Source organism: Oryzias latipes, chromosome 19, assembly GCF_053564925.1.
Source record: "Oryzias latipes strain Hd-rR chromosome 19, Olatipes_Hd-rR_3.1".
Lineage (NCBI taxonomy): Eukaryota > Metazoa > Chordata > Actinopteri > Beloniformes > Adrianichthyidae > Oryzias > Oryzias latipes.
Window position 1 is genome coordinate 14,874,513 of NC_136255.1, and position 14,739 is coordinate 14,889,251.

The 14,739-nt window shown below is 39.0% G+C and overlaps 1 protein-coding gene across 2 annotated transcripts; it reads left to right on the forward strand.

The window, feature by feature from the left end:
• The first annotated feature begins 2,999 nt into the window (after positions 1 to 2,999).
• On the forward strand, positions 3,000 to 13,991 carry sncgb (synuclein, gamma b (breast cancer-specific protein 1)). Of its 2 annotated transcripts, XM_023949084.2 has the most exons (6): positions 3,000 to 3,276; positions 5,736 to 5,777; positions 7,223 to 7,350; positions 8,987 to 9,004; positions 9,635 to 9,676; positions 12,174 to 13,991. In XM_023949084.2, the coding sequence occupies exons 1-6, from the start codon at positions 3,156 to 3,158 to the stop codon at positions 12,180 to 12,182; spliced, it is 360 nt and encodes a 119-aa protein (XP_023804852.1). In that variant the 5' UTR covers positions 3,000 to 3,155; the 3' UTR covers positions 12,183 to 13,991. The 2 variants fall into 2 exon arrangements, with proteins under 2 accessions (XP_023804852.1, NP_001292337.1); NM_001305408.1 differs by lacking the exon at positions 8,987 to 9,004 and having other exon boundaries at positions 3,156 to 3,276; positions 12,174 to 12,182.
• The last annotated feature ends 748 nt before the right edge of the window (positions 13,992 to 14,739 follow it).

The window sequence follows — 14,739 nt, forward strand, 5'->3', positions numbered from 1 at the left end:
CTCCCAATGTTAAAGTGCCCATGATAGCACAAGGGTTAATGCTGCCCAAGCAACCATCACCCTTTGGGCTGTGAGGTGGTTCAGCATGGAAGAATGAAAAATGCTGGACCCGGAATGACTTGTACTGCCTGCGGTGCCACACAAAGTACCGCTGTGACACCAATGAGTGCAGTTTCCACTAGCACCACGTTTCCAGAGAAATTGAAAGCATTGCATGATTGGTTTGCAACTGAACTCAGACCCCCAGCAACACCAGCATCTTGCAGATGCTGGAGAGCGGTTCTGTGTGGATTAGTGACGCCTGAACAGTGTCACAAAGAAAGACTCACATTCCCTCCTTCGGATCTACAATGCTCTGGACCATTGGACAAGGTCTGTGGCAATTTCGGGTGATGCCGTTCAGGCTCTGTAATCCACCAGCCACATTCGTGCGGCTGATGGAGAGGGTTCTGGCTGGTGTGTCTCTGGACTGCTGCATTATTTATCTGGATGACCTGCTGGTGCATGCGGACAAATTCTAGCTTTTTGTATCAATTCAATTCAATTCAATTTTATTTATATAGCCCAAATTCACATCAAAAGTCGTCTCGATGGGCCTCGTAAAGGCAAAGTTTTGATCCAACAGGCTGGACTAAGACTGAACCCAGCTAAGTGCAGCCTCCTAACCAAAGAGACTGAGCTCCTGGCACACGTGGTCAGTGCTAAGGTAGCGGCCATCAGCCCAGCCAAAGTGGAAGTAGTAAGAGACTAGCCCACCCCCACGAACGTTAGCTCAGTAGTCCAGCCAGTGCACACATGCAGCGGTTATGTTTGGACGGGAGCTCCGGACACCGTTGGGCTTGGTGTTCGGAGCCCTGCCTGAACCTGAGATTTTCAGCGGAAGAGAAATGGATTACTGCCGCGGACTCAAGGACTGCCTACATGAGATTCATTAATTCACCCGCAGCGCAAAGTCTGGTGCTGGGATGTGACAGAAGAGGGCTTATGACAGTCTGTGCCGGGGCCAAGAGTTCCCACCTGGGGACAGAAAATGGGTGTTCTGTCCTGAACGGGAAAAAAGGAGTTCCTACCAAGTTAAGCAGCCAGTGGCAGGGACCAGGTGATGTGGTGCACTGACTGTCAGACGTGGTTAACCCTTGTGCTATCTTAGATGACCCCACCCTTACATTGACGTGTTATTCCTTCCATGAAAAAGGTGGATAAAGGTGTAAAGATTTCATGTCATCCATGGACACCAGTGAAGATATCAAATCATTGAAGAAAAAAGGTTCAGAGCACTGTCTTGTGGGTCTAGATGACCCAACTCCCAATGGTAACCCTTGTGCTATCCTAGGCACTTTAACTTGGATGACATGAAATCTTTCCACCTTTATCCACCTCTGTCACGGTAGGGAGAACACGTCAATGTAAGGGTGGGGTCATTTAAGATAGCACAAGGGTAAAAGTGCCTAGTAGCACAAGGGTTATTAGGGTGTGCGTGCCAGACAGGGGACGAGCTGTGGTGCTTCATCAGGACCGGCTGGCCCCTTACCAGCCCCAGTAGGTAGACCTACTAATATGGAAATTAACATAAAAGAACCCAATGGAATATCTTTAGCATTATGAAATTGCAAATTAGCATTCTCTGGCCAGTATTTTGTGGACATATGAGCAATTTGTACATAAGTTTGTATTGTATTTGCATTTTAAGGACACAAAATATCGTTTTGTTATTATTTTTTACAACAAATAAGCATTTTCATTGTATTTTGTGGCCACAAATGAGTAAATTATTAGCATTTTGAGTGTACAAAATAGCATTTTGTTGCCACATATTAGTGATTTGTAGGCTAAAAATTGCATTTTAGTACCATTTTTGTGCATAAATTAGTATTTTAGAAAAATAGCATTATGTGATCAGCATGTTTTTAGTTTTCTGCAAATTAGCCATTGATGGCCATAAATTTGAATGTTATTAGCATTTTGAGTGCACAAATTACCAGTTTAGCCCACACTTTGGCATCTTATTAGCCTTTGTGCATATAAATTAATATTTTGTGGCAACAAATTATTGTTAGGAATTGAAAATACTAAAATACAAGTTTGTGCGTAAAAAAAAAATTCGATGACACGAGTTATAATTTTTTTAGACTATGCCTAAAGTTCTGGTTGTTTACAGGGTTACACAAGGCTTTGAACATAATTATAAGTTGCACACACTGACATCTTAACAGGAAAAAAATCTAACTCAAAATATCAGAGCTGTGATATGATGTCATACTCACCTCTGACCAATAGGAGGCAGTGAAGCTACTTCTATTTGCCATGGATTGCCAAAACCTTAGAACCATCCAAATGCAGAAAATATCAACAAACCAATTTTCTTTACCCATCAGAGTTTAGTTTCAACCAATATTTTAAACGATCCTGAATCGGTGCCTCTGGTAATATCAATATTGCTGCAGAACTACTGCTGCTGAGTCGGCATATTGGTGATTAAATGGATGAAGGTGGGGGCTGTGGGAGTGACTCATTCAAATAGAGGTGACAAAGCATTTTCTCTTCTCGCTGCAGAATCTCTGCATCTATCCTGATCTCATGTAGCTTATCGCACATAAACTGCCAGATGCTAAAAAACAATTCATGTTGTTGTGATGGCCAATAAATATTTATTCAGTAACAATATTGAAAACAAGAAGTGGCATCTTTGGGCAATCTGGGTGATGGATTATAGTCAGTAATGTGCAGAAATCCTCCTTCCCCAGCAACGAAGCTCTGTTGGTTATGTAACAGAGCTTACAGACTCAGTATCAGAACAGGTACACACAGAAAAAGGCATCCGTCAAAACATGCATGCAGATGGTAGAAGCATCCCTGATAAATGAAGGATGAGCGAGAAGGGATGGGTTACTGCATGGCTGGAAAATGCTGCAGCATCCGGCTGTCTCTCCTCCTCCTCTCTCTCCTGGTTACCAGCTGACTTCCTCCCTCCTCCTCACGGTTTAAGGGCTGGGGCCTTGCTGTGATGCTCTCAGTGTTGTAGCACCAAAGGGAGGAGGAGCCAGAAGCAAACAAACACATTCAGACTCTGACATCTCGTCTCCTCTGCACACTCTCTGTAAGCAACGAGCAGCTAGTTTTGGAACCAGGGAGCCCAGTTGTCTTGCAAACCCACGATGGATGTATTCATGAAAGGGTTCTCTATGGCCAAGGAGGGAGTGGTGGCTGCTGCTGAAAAGACCAAAGCAGGCATGGAGGAGGCAGCAGCCAGAACCAAAGAAGGAGTGATGTATGTAGGTATGTAAAGGGTCATATTTTGCATTCTGGGGTCCAAAGCTGGGACTATTGAGAGCAAAAGCAAGTGAAGGGAGCAAAAGAGCACAGATGGGACAGTGCTGCAGCACGGAGGGTATGGGATGTGATGAAGGGTGGATGATAGCTGGACGTTGAGAAGTTAAGGACTGGTTTGAGTTGTGCAGAATGGAACAGAAGGGAAGTCAGGAAGAAAAAAAAAGACACTGCAGTCCCGTGATGGTGCAGCTACGGGCTTTTATCACCTTTCCAGCGTTATTTACAGCCAAAGGCTTGCAGAGAGGACATCCAGAGAAGGGCTCTGCAGCTGAGTCCCCAAAGTGCCAGCTGTATGCTTGACCTACATTTGAGTGGGATGTGTGTATGCATTATAGATGATTAAACAGGCTGCCTATTTTAAGACTTATTAATAATTCCACAAATGTAACAGGACAGATGATTTCAAAAAATTGCAAATCTCTTTTTTTGCAGACTTAAACTCTGCTCCGTATCCTGGCTTTCGTTTTTTCTGTGCTTTTATTTTAGTTTAAGTGGCAACTGCGTCACATCTCAAGGTTACCTCTAGTACTACACTTAGACCAACTGAGGGGAGGTGGGGGTGAGGGGGAGGAGCTGATGGAGTCGGAAGTTGCCTCCTGCAGTCCGTCTGCGGCGTCACGCTGCAGCGTCCGGATGATGAAAAAGAATTTTAAAGCAAAAGTCAATGTCGCAGCAAGTAAAACACAGTCTGCCCATCCATGTTAGTGAAGGAAAAGCTAGGCTGTGGGGGTGCAGCAGCTGGATTCTACAGCCAAGGAGGGCGCAGGATGACGACAAGCCGTCATCCTCCACCCACTGCTCCTAAAACAACCCCCACCCCCGGGAAAGATGGAGGGATGCAGGCAAATGAAGAAGAGGAGAGGAGGGAGGGCTGTTATGTCACAGCTTTGAGTCCTGTATGAAAGCATGAGGGCACAGGGCGAGGAACAGAGGGGACACCTGAGCATTCCAGAGTCAGGACAAGGTCAGGTGAAGGAATCGAGAAGGTCAACAGGGAGACTCAGTGGAAACAGGTTGGCAAAGATGTGGAATTAAAAGCAGAGGAGAGGAGGAAGAGGAGGAGAGGGGATCGCTGAAGTGAAGAGGGTCGATGGCACTCATAAAGCCACATGTGATCTGAAATGCAACTATGTACTCTGGGATTAAATAATCCCTGGACACAGAAAGAACCCACAGGCGATTCCTTCTGTTTTTCCTTTTTTAAACAATGCCGACTTTAACCTGTACAGTCTGTTTTGTATGCACATTATTTTGGACGGAAAGAGCAGACACTTAAATCTAAAGTGGAGCAATCTCTGTTTAGCAGATTTTCTGGGAGGAATATGATTCAAGATTGTAATTATTTTAAAAGCCGCTTCCTTGTTCCCCATAATATTTAATAACTGATTGCTTCAGACACGAAGAGGACAGATCACCTTAGGTTCAGGCTTTCAGACACAGCAGTGTCACTCGGCTATTTCTGAGCAGAAGGAGCTGTGTCATTGCAGTCTCTGTGGGTTTTTCCTGCAGCGCTGCTCTGCTCTGCGCTCCGGCACGTGGCTCCTGTTCGCCGAGAGCGTGCACAGTCACGGCACGGGGAGTAGGAGGAGACAGAGGGGACAGGTGGATGCAGGAAGCTGGAAATGTCAGCATCTACATCTGTGGAGGGGGCAACAAAAGCTCCATTTGCTTCTGCTATGAATAAAGTTGCCCTTTATCATGGTTTGGAGCAGAGATTCATCCTCCTTCTTTCCCTCACTCTGATAGGTTATATAATCTGCAAAAGATTATAAACATAGATAGATAGATGACTTTATTTATCCCACGATGAGGAAATTCTGTTAGAACAGGGCTCAAATGTCTCCTACTAACACACCATTTCAAGTTATCAATCCAACTGAGCTTTCTCCAACTGCTAAAAAATACTATTATAATAAATTATTCATATGTTTTCAGTGAAAATTTTCCTTCTTAGAGATGTATGTTCAAAACTACATCAAAACTAAGACTTCTTCTCTTTAATTTAAGTAAATCTATTGCTCCTGTTTAGTTAATTGCCATTTCAAGGTGCCTCACATTTATTTGGAGTGGCAGCTGCATTTTGTGTCGTAAAGAAATGTAGCGGTTATAATGAATAATGGCTCTATGTCCCCAAAATTGTGTTACTTTTTTGCACAATTTGACACCATTTTTTATATTCTCATAACTGTTCTCCATTTTCTGCTTTAATAATCTCGATTATGTAAATTTTGTGATCAAATGGAACTAAACTTAATTTGAAAGAACTGATTTGATTTGAATTAAACTGAATGGCACTGAATCAATCTAAGATGAACTTTTGAGAATCATTGAAATAATTGAATTATTTGTTACTCATTTAAAATGAACAGAAATATATAAGCTGAAAATGTTCCTTTGGTTTGCAGGCAATAAGACAAAGGAGGGAGTCGTCTCATCAGTAAACACAGGTAAGAAATGCTCTCGCACTTAGTCACATCACCATATATATGGACAAGACAACGCTGTGCATGATAACATTTTGTTTATGTGTGAACATTGAATGCTTTCTTTTAAAAGGTAAACAATGTGCAAGCTATGTTTGAACCCTGGAGAACCAGCAGGGTCAAATTTGTTTGCAGTTTTTTTTATTGTGATTTTAGTCACCCCCCCCCCCCCTTTTTATTTTTAGTTGTTTATTTTTGTGGCTGCTGACAATTGCTGCTACCTAAAATGAACAATTAACCCTTGTGCTATCTTAGATGACACCACCCCTTCATTTTCGTGTCATTCCTACCATGACAAAGGTGGATAAAGATGGAAAGATTTCATGTAATCCATGGACACCAGTGAAGATCACAAATCATTGAAGAAAAAAGGTTCAGAGCACTGTCTAGTGGGTCTAGATGACCCAACTCCCAACGTTAAAGTGCCTAGGATATCACAAGGGTTAAGATAAAGTAAATCTAACTTTAGAGGCCAAAGGAAAACTATTCTTAGGTTTTGCAGGGTTGAATTATAATTATAAAAAATTTGACCAATTTGTCATGCAAATTTAGAAATATATAAATATATGACTGATATACACAATAAAAATATAGCTATACATTTCAAGCATATGTATAGGGTGGGTGCATTAAAGCATGCTGCATGGTTGTGTGGTGTTAACACTCTGACAGCAAGTGTCACAGAACAGGCAGACAGCTGGTTCCATTTGCAGGAAGTTTAGTAGTTCAGCTAAAAGTCCACAAAGCTAAATCAGGGTCAGGCAGGCAGGGGTCAATAATGAGCATGGAAGCATCAGAAAAGAAGCTACATTAGTCAGGATCCAGGTGAGATTTGGGGCAGGCAAACTGAATCAGAGACAACACAGGGTGACAAAATCAGAAGATTAGATCCAGGTATAACACTTGGCAATACAGGAAGCATTGCTCACGTTGAGTGAGGCTCAGTGCAGTGCTTAACCCTTGTGCTATCCTAGGCACTTTAACATTGAGAGTTGGGTCATCTAGACCCACTAGACAGTGCTCTGAACCTTTTTTCTTCAATGATTTGTGATCTTCACTGGTGGATTACATGAAATCTTTCCACCATTATCCACCTTTGTCATGGTAGGTAGAACACTTCAATGTAAGGGTGGGGTCATCTAAGATAGCACAAGGGTTAAAAAAGCACTGAAAGTCAGGTGTGTGGCATCCAGAAACTGTGTGCCGGGGTTCCTGGGAGATGTAGTGTGTTTAGAACACTAGATGGTTCCACCGATGACCACATAGAGCTCTGACTTCTGACAGCAAGAAGGTTCAAATTCCAGTGTGGGTTATTTCCACGTCATCTAAATTGCTCTGAAAAGTGAGCCAGTGCAACTTGTCAGGATTACGGCCTGCTCACCTGCATACCTTTTCCTTTCATTTATCAGTGGCCAACAAGACTGTGGATCAGACTAACATCGTAGGAGACACAGCGGTCGCAGGGGCCCACGAGGTGTCGCAGGCGACCGTGGAAGGTGTTGAGAACGTTGCAGCGTCAACTGGGCTGATCAATCAGGTTGGTTTCCATTGTATCACTGAATTCAATAATAGGTGTTAAAAGTCAAAGATGCTTTCTCAGCAAATTCACATTTCACTCAGGTTATACTCAAATGTATAGATATATATTTTTAATATACAATTTCAATCGTTTTTTTTCCAATTGAATATTTATTATAGAGCTTTATCAATTGTCCCTATTGAGGGGAACAATCAATTCTATTTTATATTATTCTATTTTGTTCTATTCTTAAAAAAGTTTAATATTGTTTAGACTTCTTTGTAGAACAGCATGTTCACTTTTCACAAGCTCATACTGATCAATTAATCAATAAAATAACAAACATCATATCCCTGTCACTGTTCTGAGATTAGACTACTACAACCTCTAACTCTTCACACAGTCACATATTTCAGCCCAAAGTATAGCTACTCCAAGTCAAAAAGAGCTCTATGACAAGTAAACATTGCACAGTTAGATAATAGATTTTTGAATGTGAAGTAGACTGCTAAAGTACATGGTAAAATATTAGTAAAATACAGGTTTTTGAAATGCCTTTTAAAAACATGTCCAGTTTATTTTCTCAATACGTGTGTACTATAAAAGATATGGATCCACATTTTAGTTTTTTTTGGTTTAGCTCAAAAATACCCAGATAAACCACAGAATATTAAAATTGTAGGTGATCAAAAAGATGTTTTTAACATTAATTACCATCCGTAAAAGTATTAATAAATTGCTTAAGTTATTGTAAACATTTTGATTGGTTACTTTCTTATTTCTTATTACGTAGTATCACTAAAAGATTATTGTATATAATCTGAATATTGTTATTTGTTAGCCCAGATTACTTCCATATTCTTTGATGTCTAAAGGTTTCCTTTAAGACCTTAATTGTCTTTAAATCACTGTGTTTTTTCTGTTGGATGTTATTATTTTATGTTTATGGCCGTAACTGAAGCTCTCAAACACATGGGGCTAATAATATCCGTCACAACTGTCTTGCCTATATACAAATAACCACTAGAGGGAGCTATTTCACTTGTAAGACCTGGCTGCAGGGGTACACTTTTTTGTGACTTTTTCCTTTTTAATTCGACAAATATACCCTTGAAGAAATGTTCATATAAAAATGCTGTCCATTTATTTTCATTTATGTCTATTAACCTGTAAAATGTTTTTGAAGAAACTTTATTGACAAATTTTGCACATGCAGAATATCATACAGTGACACAAGTTTAAAACACAAGTTAAGTAACAACTTACCGGGAGGTTAAATAACAAATCAGTAAAAGCGAAAAAAATAAGCCGCCATCTTGTTGTCTGCACCCAGGTCCTTCTCTAATATTTGGGCTTCTTACACTTTATTGCTGTTTAATTGCTTCTGGGGATGTTACCTAAAATTACATAAATGGAATAAACTTTTTTTATTTCAAAATTTATACTTTCTTGAATCCTATAAGTGTTTACTTTAAATATGTAATTATTTTTGCTTGTTGACTTCCATGCAAGAGTTAAATGTTTTCACATTTAACAGATGTGTTTTTTATGCATGCTTGTGTTTCTGTGTTGTCTCTTGTGTGTTGTTTTCATGTTCATTTCTGACATCTGTGGCTTTGTTTCCTTTCTGTCGTTGTCTTTGCTTTCCTTGTAGGAGGAGCCTTTTTACGAGGTGCCTGTTGTGTGGGGGTCTAAGGGGTTGACTAGTGTGAAGAAAGACAGGGGACACTATATGACAGTAACATGTTTTGACAGCACCCTCATGCAGTCTTTATCAGTTATCATGCAACACGCCTGCAGTGACATCACAGATCTGTTGCAGGGACTGCATTGGTGTGCAGCATCAACAAATAAACCACACAAGACGGAAGCATCAGAAGAAGAAAAAACCCTTGAGTGTGGATGCAATTTTGCAACAAAAAAAATCTATAATTTAAAAGATTTGGATGCTTTTAAAGTCTTGTGCTTTAGGCATCACAGACACTAAACATCTCATTTCTAACAACGCTGCTTGTTTCTGGACTAAAGTAAAACATTAAATATTTGTACTAAGCTCAGAATGATGAGACCTTGAAGCCTTAACTATTTCAATAGACAGGTTGACATGCTTTAACCAACTAACTGCCCCTTTTTAAAGCCCTAAGCATGTTTATGATAGTTCCAATTAGGCAGAGCATGACATGGTTTGAGTCAGAATGGCATAAATGATCATTCAGACACCCAGCGATGCTTGAAGCAATGCCATCATCCCGTCCTTTCCTCCTTGCAGAGCAGATTTACTGAGTCCTCTCATCTCTTGCAGGGAGAGTACGGAGGAATGGAGCAGGGCGGAGAAGGAGGAGAGGTAAGACATGTGAAGATGGATAGTGTTACTACTTTGAAAAATAATTTGTATATTTTGCAATCTTTCTGACAGACATTTTAACGGTTAAAAAGAAAATATGTATATGTATATGATGGAACATTTTAAAGAAAATAAATCTGCACTGCCAAAAAACCAAAGGGAGCACTACAAAAACACGTCCTATACCTGAACGAATGAAATATTCTCTTTAAAAACGTTATTCTTCAGATAGTTGGACGAGCTGACAGCACGACCACACAACAATTATTAATAGAAATTTAATTTATTAGCCACTGGAGGTTTGGATGTGGATTCATCCCATAAAACATTGGAAAAACTCACCACAGGCTGATCCAACTGTGATGTAAAGTCTGAAACACAACCAAACCTCCTCGTGCGCATATGTTGTCAGTCCGCTATAATCTCCTATATACAACGGGTGCAAGCGGTCTGCAGCAGTCTTGGCTAACCACCGACCTGCTTTGAGAGACGGACCGAGGAGTCTGACAGTTTGTGTGAATCTTACTCTGTGTGTACATTTGAATAAAATCCAAACCATGCATCGGTATGCATTGTGTTTCCTACGTGATGACACATTTATCTTTAGAAACTATATTGGAGTTGTCTTATTGATCGCCTTTTATTTCCACCTGTTGTCTATTTCACTTGCACAAAACCATGTGAAATTGATTGTCAGTCAGTGTTGCTTCCTAAAGAGTGACTGACTTGGAGGAACATTTAGATATTTTAGGTGTTTCCTTTATTTTTTTGAGCAGTGTAACATTTAATATCCAAATACAACAGCTTATCTAGTGGTTTGTTTTGAAAGTCATTTATAAAAATACTTTTTTTCATTTTCATTTATTATGTTACCAAGTTCAATAAAAGTACATTTATTTTTTTATGATGCTATTATATTATAGTCAATATGTTAATTTCTCTATAATTATATACAATTCACTATTTTAAAAATGTAGAAAACTATATTATTTTAGTTTTTAAGTCTCGGTTATGACATTACAATTGAAACTTATACTGATTGAAGTTCAATTCAAAGTAGAATTACTTTAAAATATTTTTTAATGTTTAATTATTTATATTAAAAAAATCATTGCATTTATAATTAATCAAAAATTCTTCATCAAAAGATTACTTAGTAGGAGTATAAGATGGTTGGTTAAATTTAAGACAAATGAGAAACAGATGCGGTATAAATAATTTATTGTCTAGATAGAATGTATAGAATTTGAGAAAAATAACTTTATGAAACACAAAAAATAAATAAATTGTAGTATATTAATATATCATAAAACATATTTTCAGAAACTTCCCTCTATTCACAGCATTTTGGCCAAATAATATCTTTCACTGATGACTAAAATCAGGGCGGAGCTAGCCCATTTTAGGGTTGAGGAGAGGGAAAAAAGACTTTGGGAAGGGGGCAAAACATCACAGTGGAAGGCCATTACTAATGAAAGCATTAAACAATACTGTTTTTAACAGTTTTATTATTATTTTCATTGTTTTCATTTTTGCAATACTTAAAGAAGCTTGTATTGATGATTTCTGGATCATTGTCAATAATGACTTAAGAATTTGGGGGGCAAGAGTGGGGAAAGGCTTTTAAAGGGGGGCAGCCGCCCCCCTCCCCCCCTCGCCATGTAGCTCCACCCCTGTGTAAAATCAATTACGGATGCATAATATTGTATTCGTATATACAGTCAATAGTCCGCTTGAAAACGTTTTCAAAAATATTTTCTATAAAAACAGCAAGTTTGTCTGAGATTGGCAAATACTTTTTTGCACACATGGTTGTACATATCTACAGCTGAACTACATTGTTTAGATTTGTTGGCAAAAATCTTTCCTTTTGCTTAAATATCTGCAAACAGCAATATTGTGTTGCTAGTGAATCATCTCACAGGAATACATTTTGAAAACAACAAAAAACTACGTTATTAACAGTCCATCTGTACTACATAAGAGTTCTCAGTTTTCTTTTTTGTGTGTTTTTTTAATTGCAAAGAAAGACTTAAGTAGAAGTTAAAAAGAAGCTTGAAAGAAACTTCTTTTTGCTTCTACCTTGCAGTCACAAAGTAAATGTCCGTCATTCCCTCCTGCCTCTGTTTCTAATTGTGTCTTTACATTTCAGTTGATAAGGTAGCAGATTACTCATTTGATCTCATTGCCCACAGTGCAAATCAGAAGTTACTACACGAGTAAACTGGCTTTTATTAGAATAATAAAAACCTGATCTGAGTTTGTGTCACAACATAATGTAAATGTAATCTGCTCATTGAATCCAATATGGTTTAGCATCACCAAAGTGTCAGTTATGTTTTTAAGAAGATAATTTGGGTTTTTATAGGAATAAATTATCAAGCATAAATTTTAATAAGGTTTAATGACATTATTGTGTTTTTCTGCTCAAATAACGAATCGATCCAAATACTGATGTGGACCTCTGCATTAATCTTCATTATGTCTGTTTCTTTAGGGTTATTAGTCTTCTTTAGGACCCCCCAGGAGACCCTCGGCCTCTTCACCTCGCTGTTCAGATTCCCAACATGTTTTTTTTTTTTTTTTTGTGACTTTACAAAACCAAAAGCAACTCATACTGACTTTTCCAGATACTACACCTCAGCCCTACTTGTTTAGTCCTTCCCAAAACAAACCCATGACACTCACCTTCTTTTCTTCCCCTGCTGGTTCTTCGCCCCTCTGCTGCTTCCCCACCTCAGTGCTTTGCGTCCTCACTTCACTTGTGTGTTTGTGTCGTTCTGAAATGAATCATAGTGTTGTTGCCATTCCATGCCTTCCAGCCCATGGAGAAATTCTTAACACACATTCACATTCACACAAACAAGATGAGAAACTGTAGCAATGTGAGGAAAATAAACATTTGCACACAAAACATTCTGTCAAATGCCAGCAAAGATCTCTCAGTGAGGAACTGAGACAGTTGAAACCACTGCAGGAGATTCAACTTTGAAAATCGTTTAAAAAAAAGAAGTCTTTCTATATAGGAAAAACAGGAGAGGCCACGGCAGGGTGTGTAGTTAGTTTGCTAATGCATGCATGTTACCTGGACTAATCTAGAGCAGCTGCAGGCTTTTCCATAAAGACAAACCTCCAGTGGCTTGTGCAGGGATTGATGCAATAAAGACAGAAGAAGTTCTGTTAGATGTACAGCGGTTTTGCATGCGCTAAAGTCTCTAGAGTAGAGCAGTGCAGCTGTCCTGTGACGCTTTGTGTGGTTTCTGTGTGTTTTGCTTCTGCATTTAGAAACTGTGGAGTGATGCTGTGAATCTGATATGATGCATGAGCAAGTTGCTTTGTAATGTGTGTGTGTATGTAAATATAAGATAAGATAGGGGGGATGTTGATACTAAGAATATACCAATTATTTACTGTTGGTTTAAAAAACAGGGCAGTTTATGTGGAACACCATCATCCTGATCAATTGATCATTTCTAAAAAATCGAACACATTTTTTTATGAATTCAAAAATGCAAATAAAAATCCTGTTTTTTAAAACCATCAGTGTTTTAATAAGCAAATTCCTGATGATGGAAGTAAAATTAGGTTTCAATCAAAATCCATGGATTCATGTGATCAGAAGACAAATTATAACTGATTTTAAATGTTTCTAGTAGAAATTTCAAGTGTGAATATGCTATAGCAGTGTGTTGAGTTGCTACAGAGCACTGTTAAAGCAGTACAGACATAAAAAAGCTTCAATGATTAAATGTTGCTTCTTATTTCATGTTTTAAATAAACATTTGCAACATTTAACACTACAAATCAATAGCTGTCACTTCTTTATTGTTACATTTTGTGAAAATTGTTTGCCTGTTGTTTAAATCTATTCCTTCAAAAATTAAAAAAAAAAGGCGGTTTGTGAATGTTTAATGATGTTTGCATGTGTGTTTGTGTGTAGCTGGGGTAATGGTTAGGACCTCCGTCAGTCTGGATTCTTGCTCTCCTGCAGCTCCTTCCTTCAACTGTCTCAGGCTCCTCCCACAGCTAACCTGCCTGGCATCAGCGTGTCATTTAACGTGGAGCTCGTTCTGCCAGCAGAGTTTCTGAGCAACTTCTTCAGAGTTTGTGTGTCTTTTTGTTTTTACTTTGAGGCCGATGGAAACTGATGCCTGCATGTTGCCTTACCGAGCCATCTCAAACACACACACACACACACAGCAAACAATTGTTCATCCGCACAAGTCACGCACTGTGTTTCAGTTGGCATCAAATCAGACTTGCTGATTTTATAAACAGTACCTGTGAAAATAAAAAGGTTTTTGTTGATATCCAACAGACGAGTGTGGTTTTTTGTTAAAAGGGGGGACTGGTTTCTGGGTTTTAGGACAGCAAGAACCTGAATGGAGTTTGTTTTGGTCCTGACCGCAATGTGGGTGTTTTCATCAAAGGTGTCCAAGTACAGACAAAACTCCAGAATACTCAACATGGTAAAGTACACGACTCACACACAATGAGTAGAGGAAATAGTAAAAAAAAAAATTGTGAATGTTGTTTGTTTCCCTTCACAGATTTTCGGAATAAAGAGGCTATTGTAATGCGATAGACACACCTCGTTTTGTGTCTTCTGCATAATGGTCTCACTGTTCTTATTTATTGGCACCAAAATCAAAAACTCTAATTGGATTTTTTTTCCAATGTGACATCAATTTCAACATTCCCCAGGGTTCACTTTGGGGGAGAAGGTGCAACAGTCTAGCCAGGCATAGTATAAACTGTTGTGAAGCATGTAGGTCCAGTGGTTTCCTGCTAATTTAGCTGTGTTCTGGTTGGTAAGTTGCTATAGCTGATCAAGATTGTGGCTAAATGAGTTTACTACATTTATGAACAATACAGTATTGGATAAAAAACTGACTTTTTTTTTCAAATTTTTGCTAACGTAAAAGCGACTAGTAAAGATTGGTTGTAGTGTATTTATAACAACCACGACAGGTGCTGCTGACCTGAAGGGTGCCAGTGTATGAGTATTGTGTGATCCAACAGGAAGTGCCAGAATTTGAATCAAACTTTAAAATTAAAAGTGT

What these genes read in the sequence shown, in the direction of transcription:
- sncgb (XM_023949084.2), top strand. Translation starts at nt 3,156, where the DNA reads ATGGATGTATTCATGAAAGGGTTCTCTATGGCCAAGGAGGGAGTGGTG. An exon ending in AGAAGGAGTGATGTATGTAG is followed by an intron (nt 3,277 to 5,735) that starts GTATGTAAAGGG and finishes TTTGGTTTGCAG; the next exon opens with GCAATAAGACAAAGGAGGGA. An exon ending in CGTCTCATCAGTAAACACAG is followed by an intron (nt 5,778 to 7,222) that starts GTAAGAAATGCT and finishes TTCATTTATCAG; the next exon opens with TGGCCAACAAGACTGTGGAT.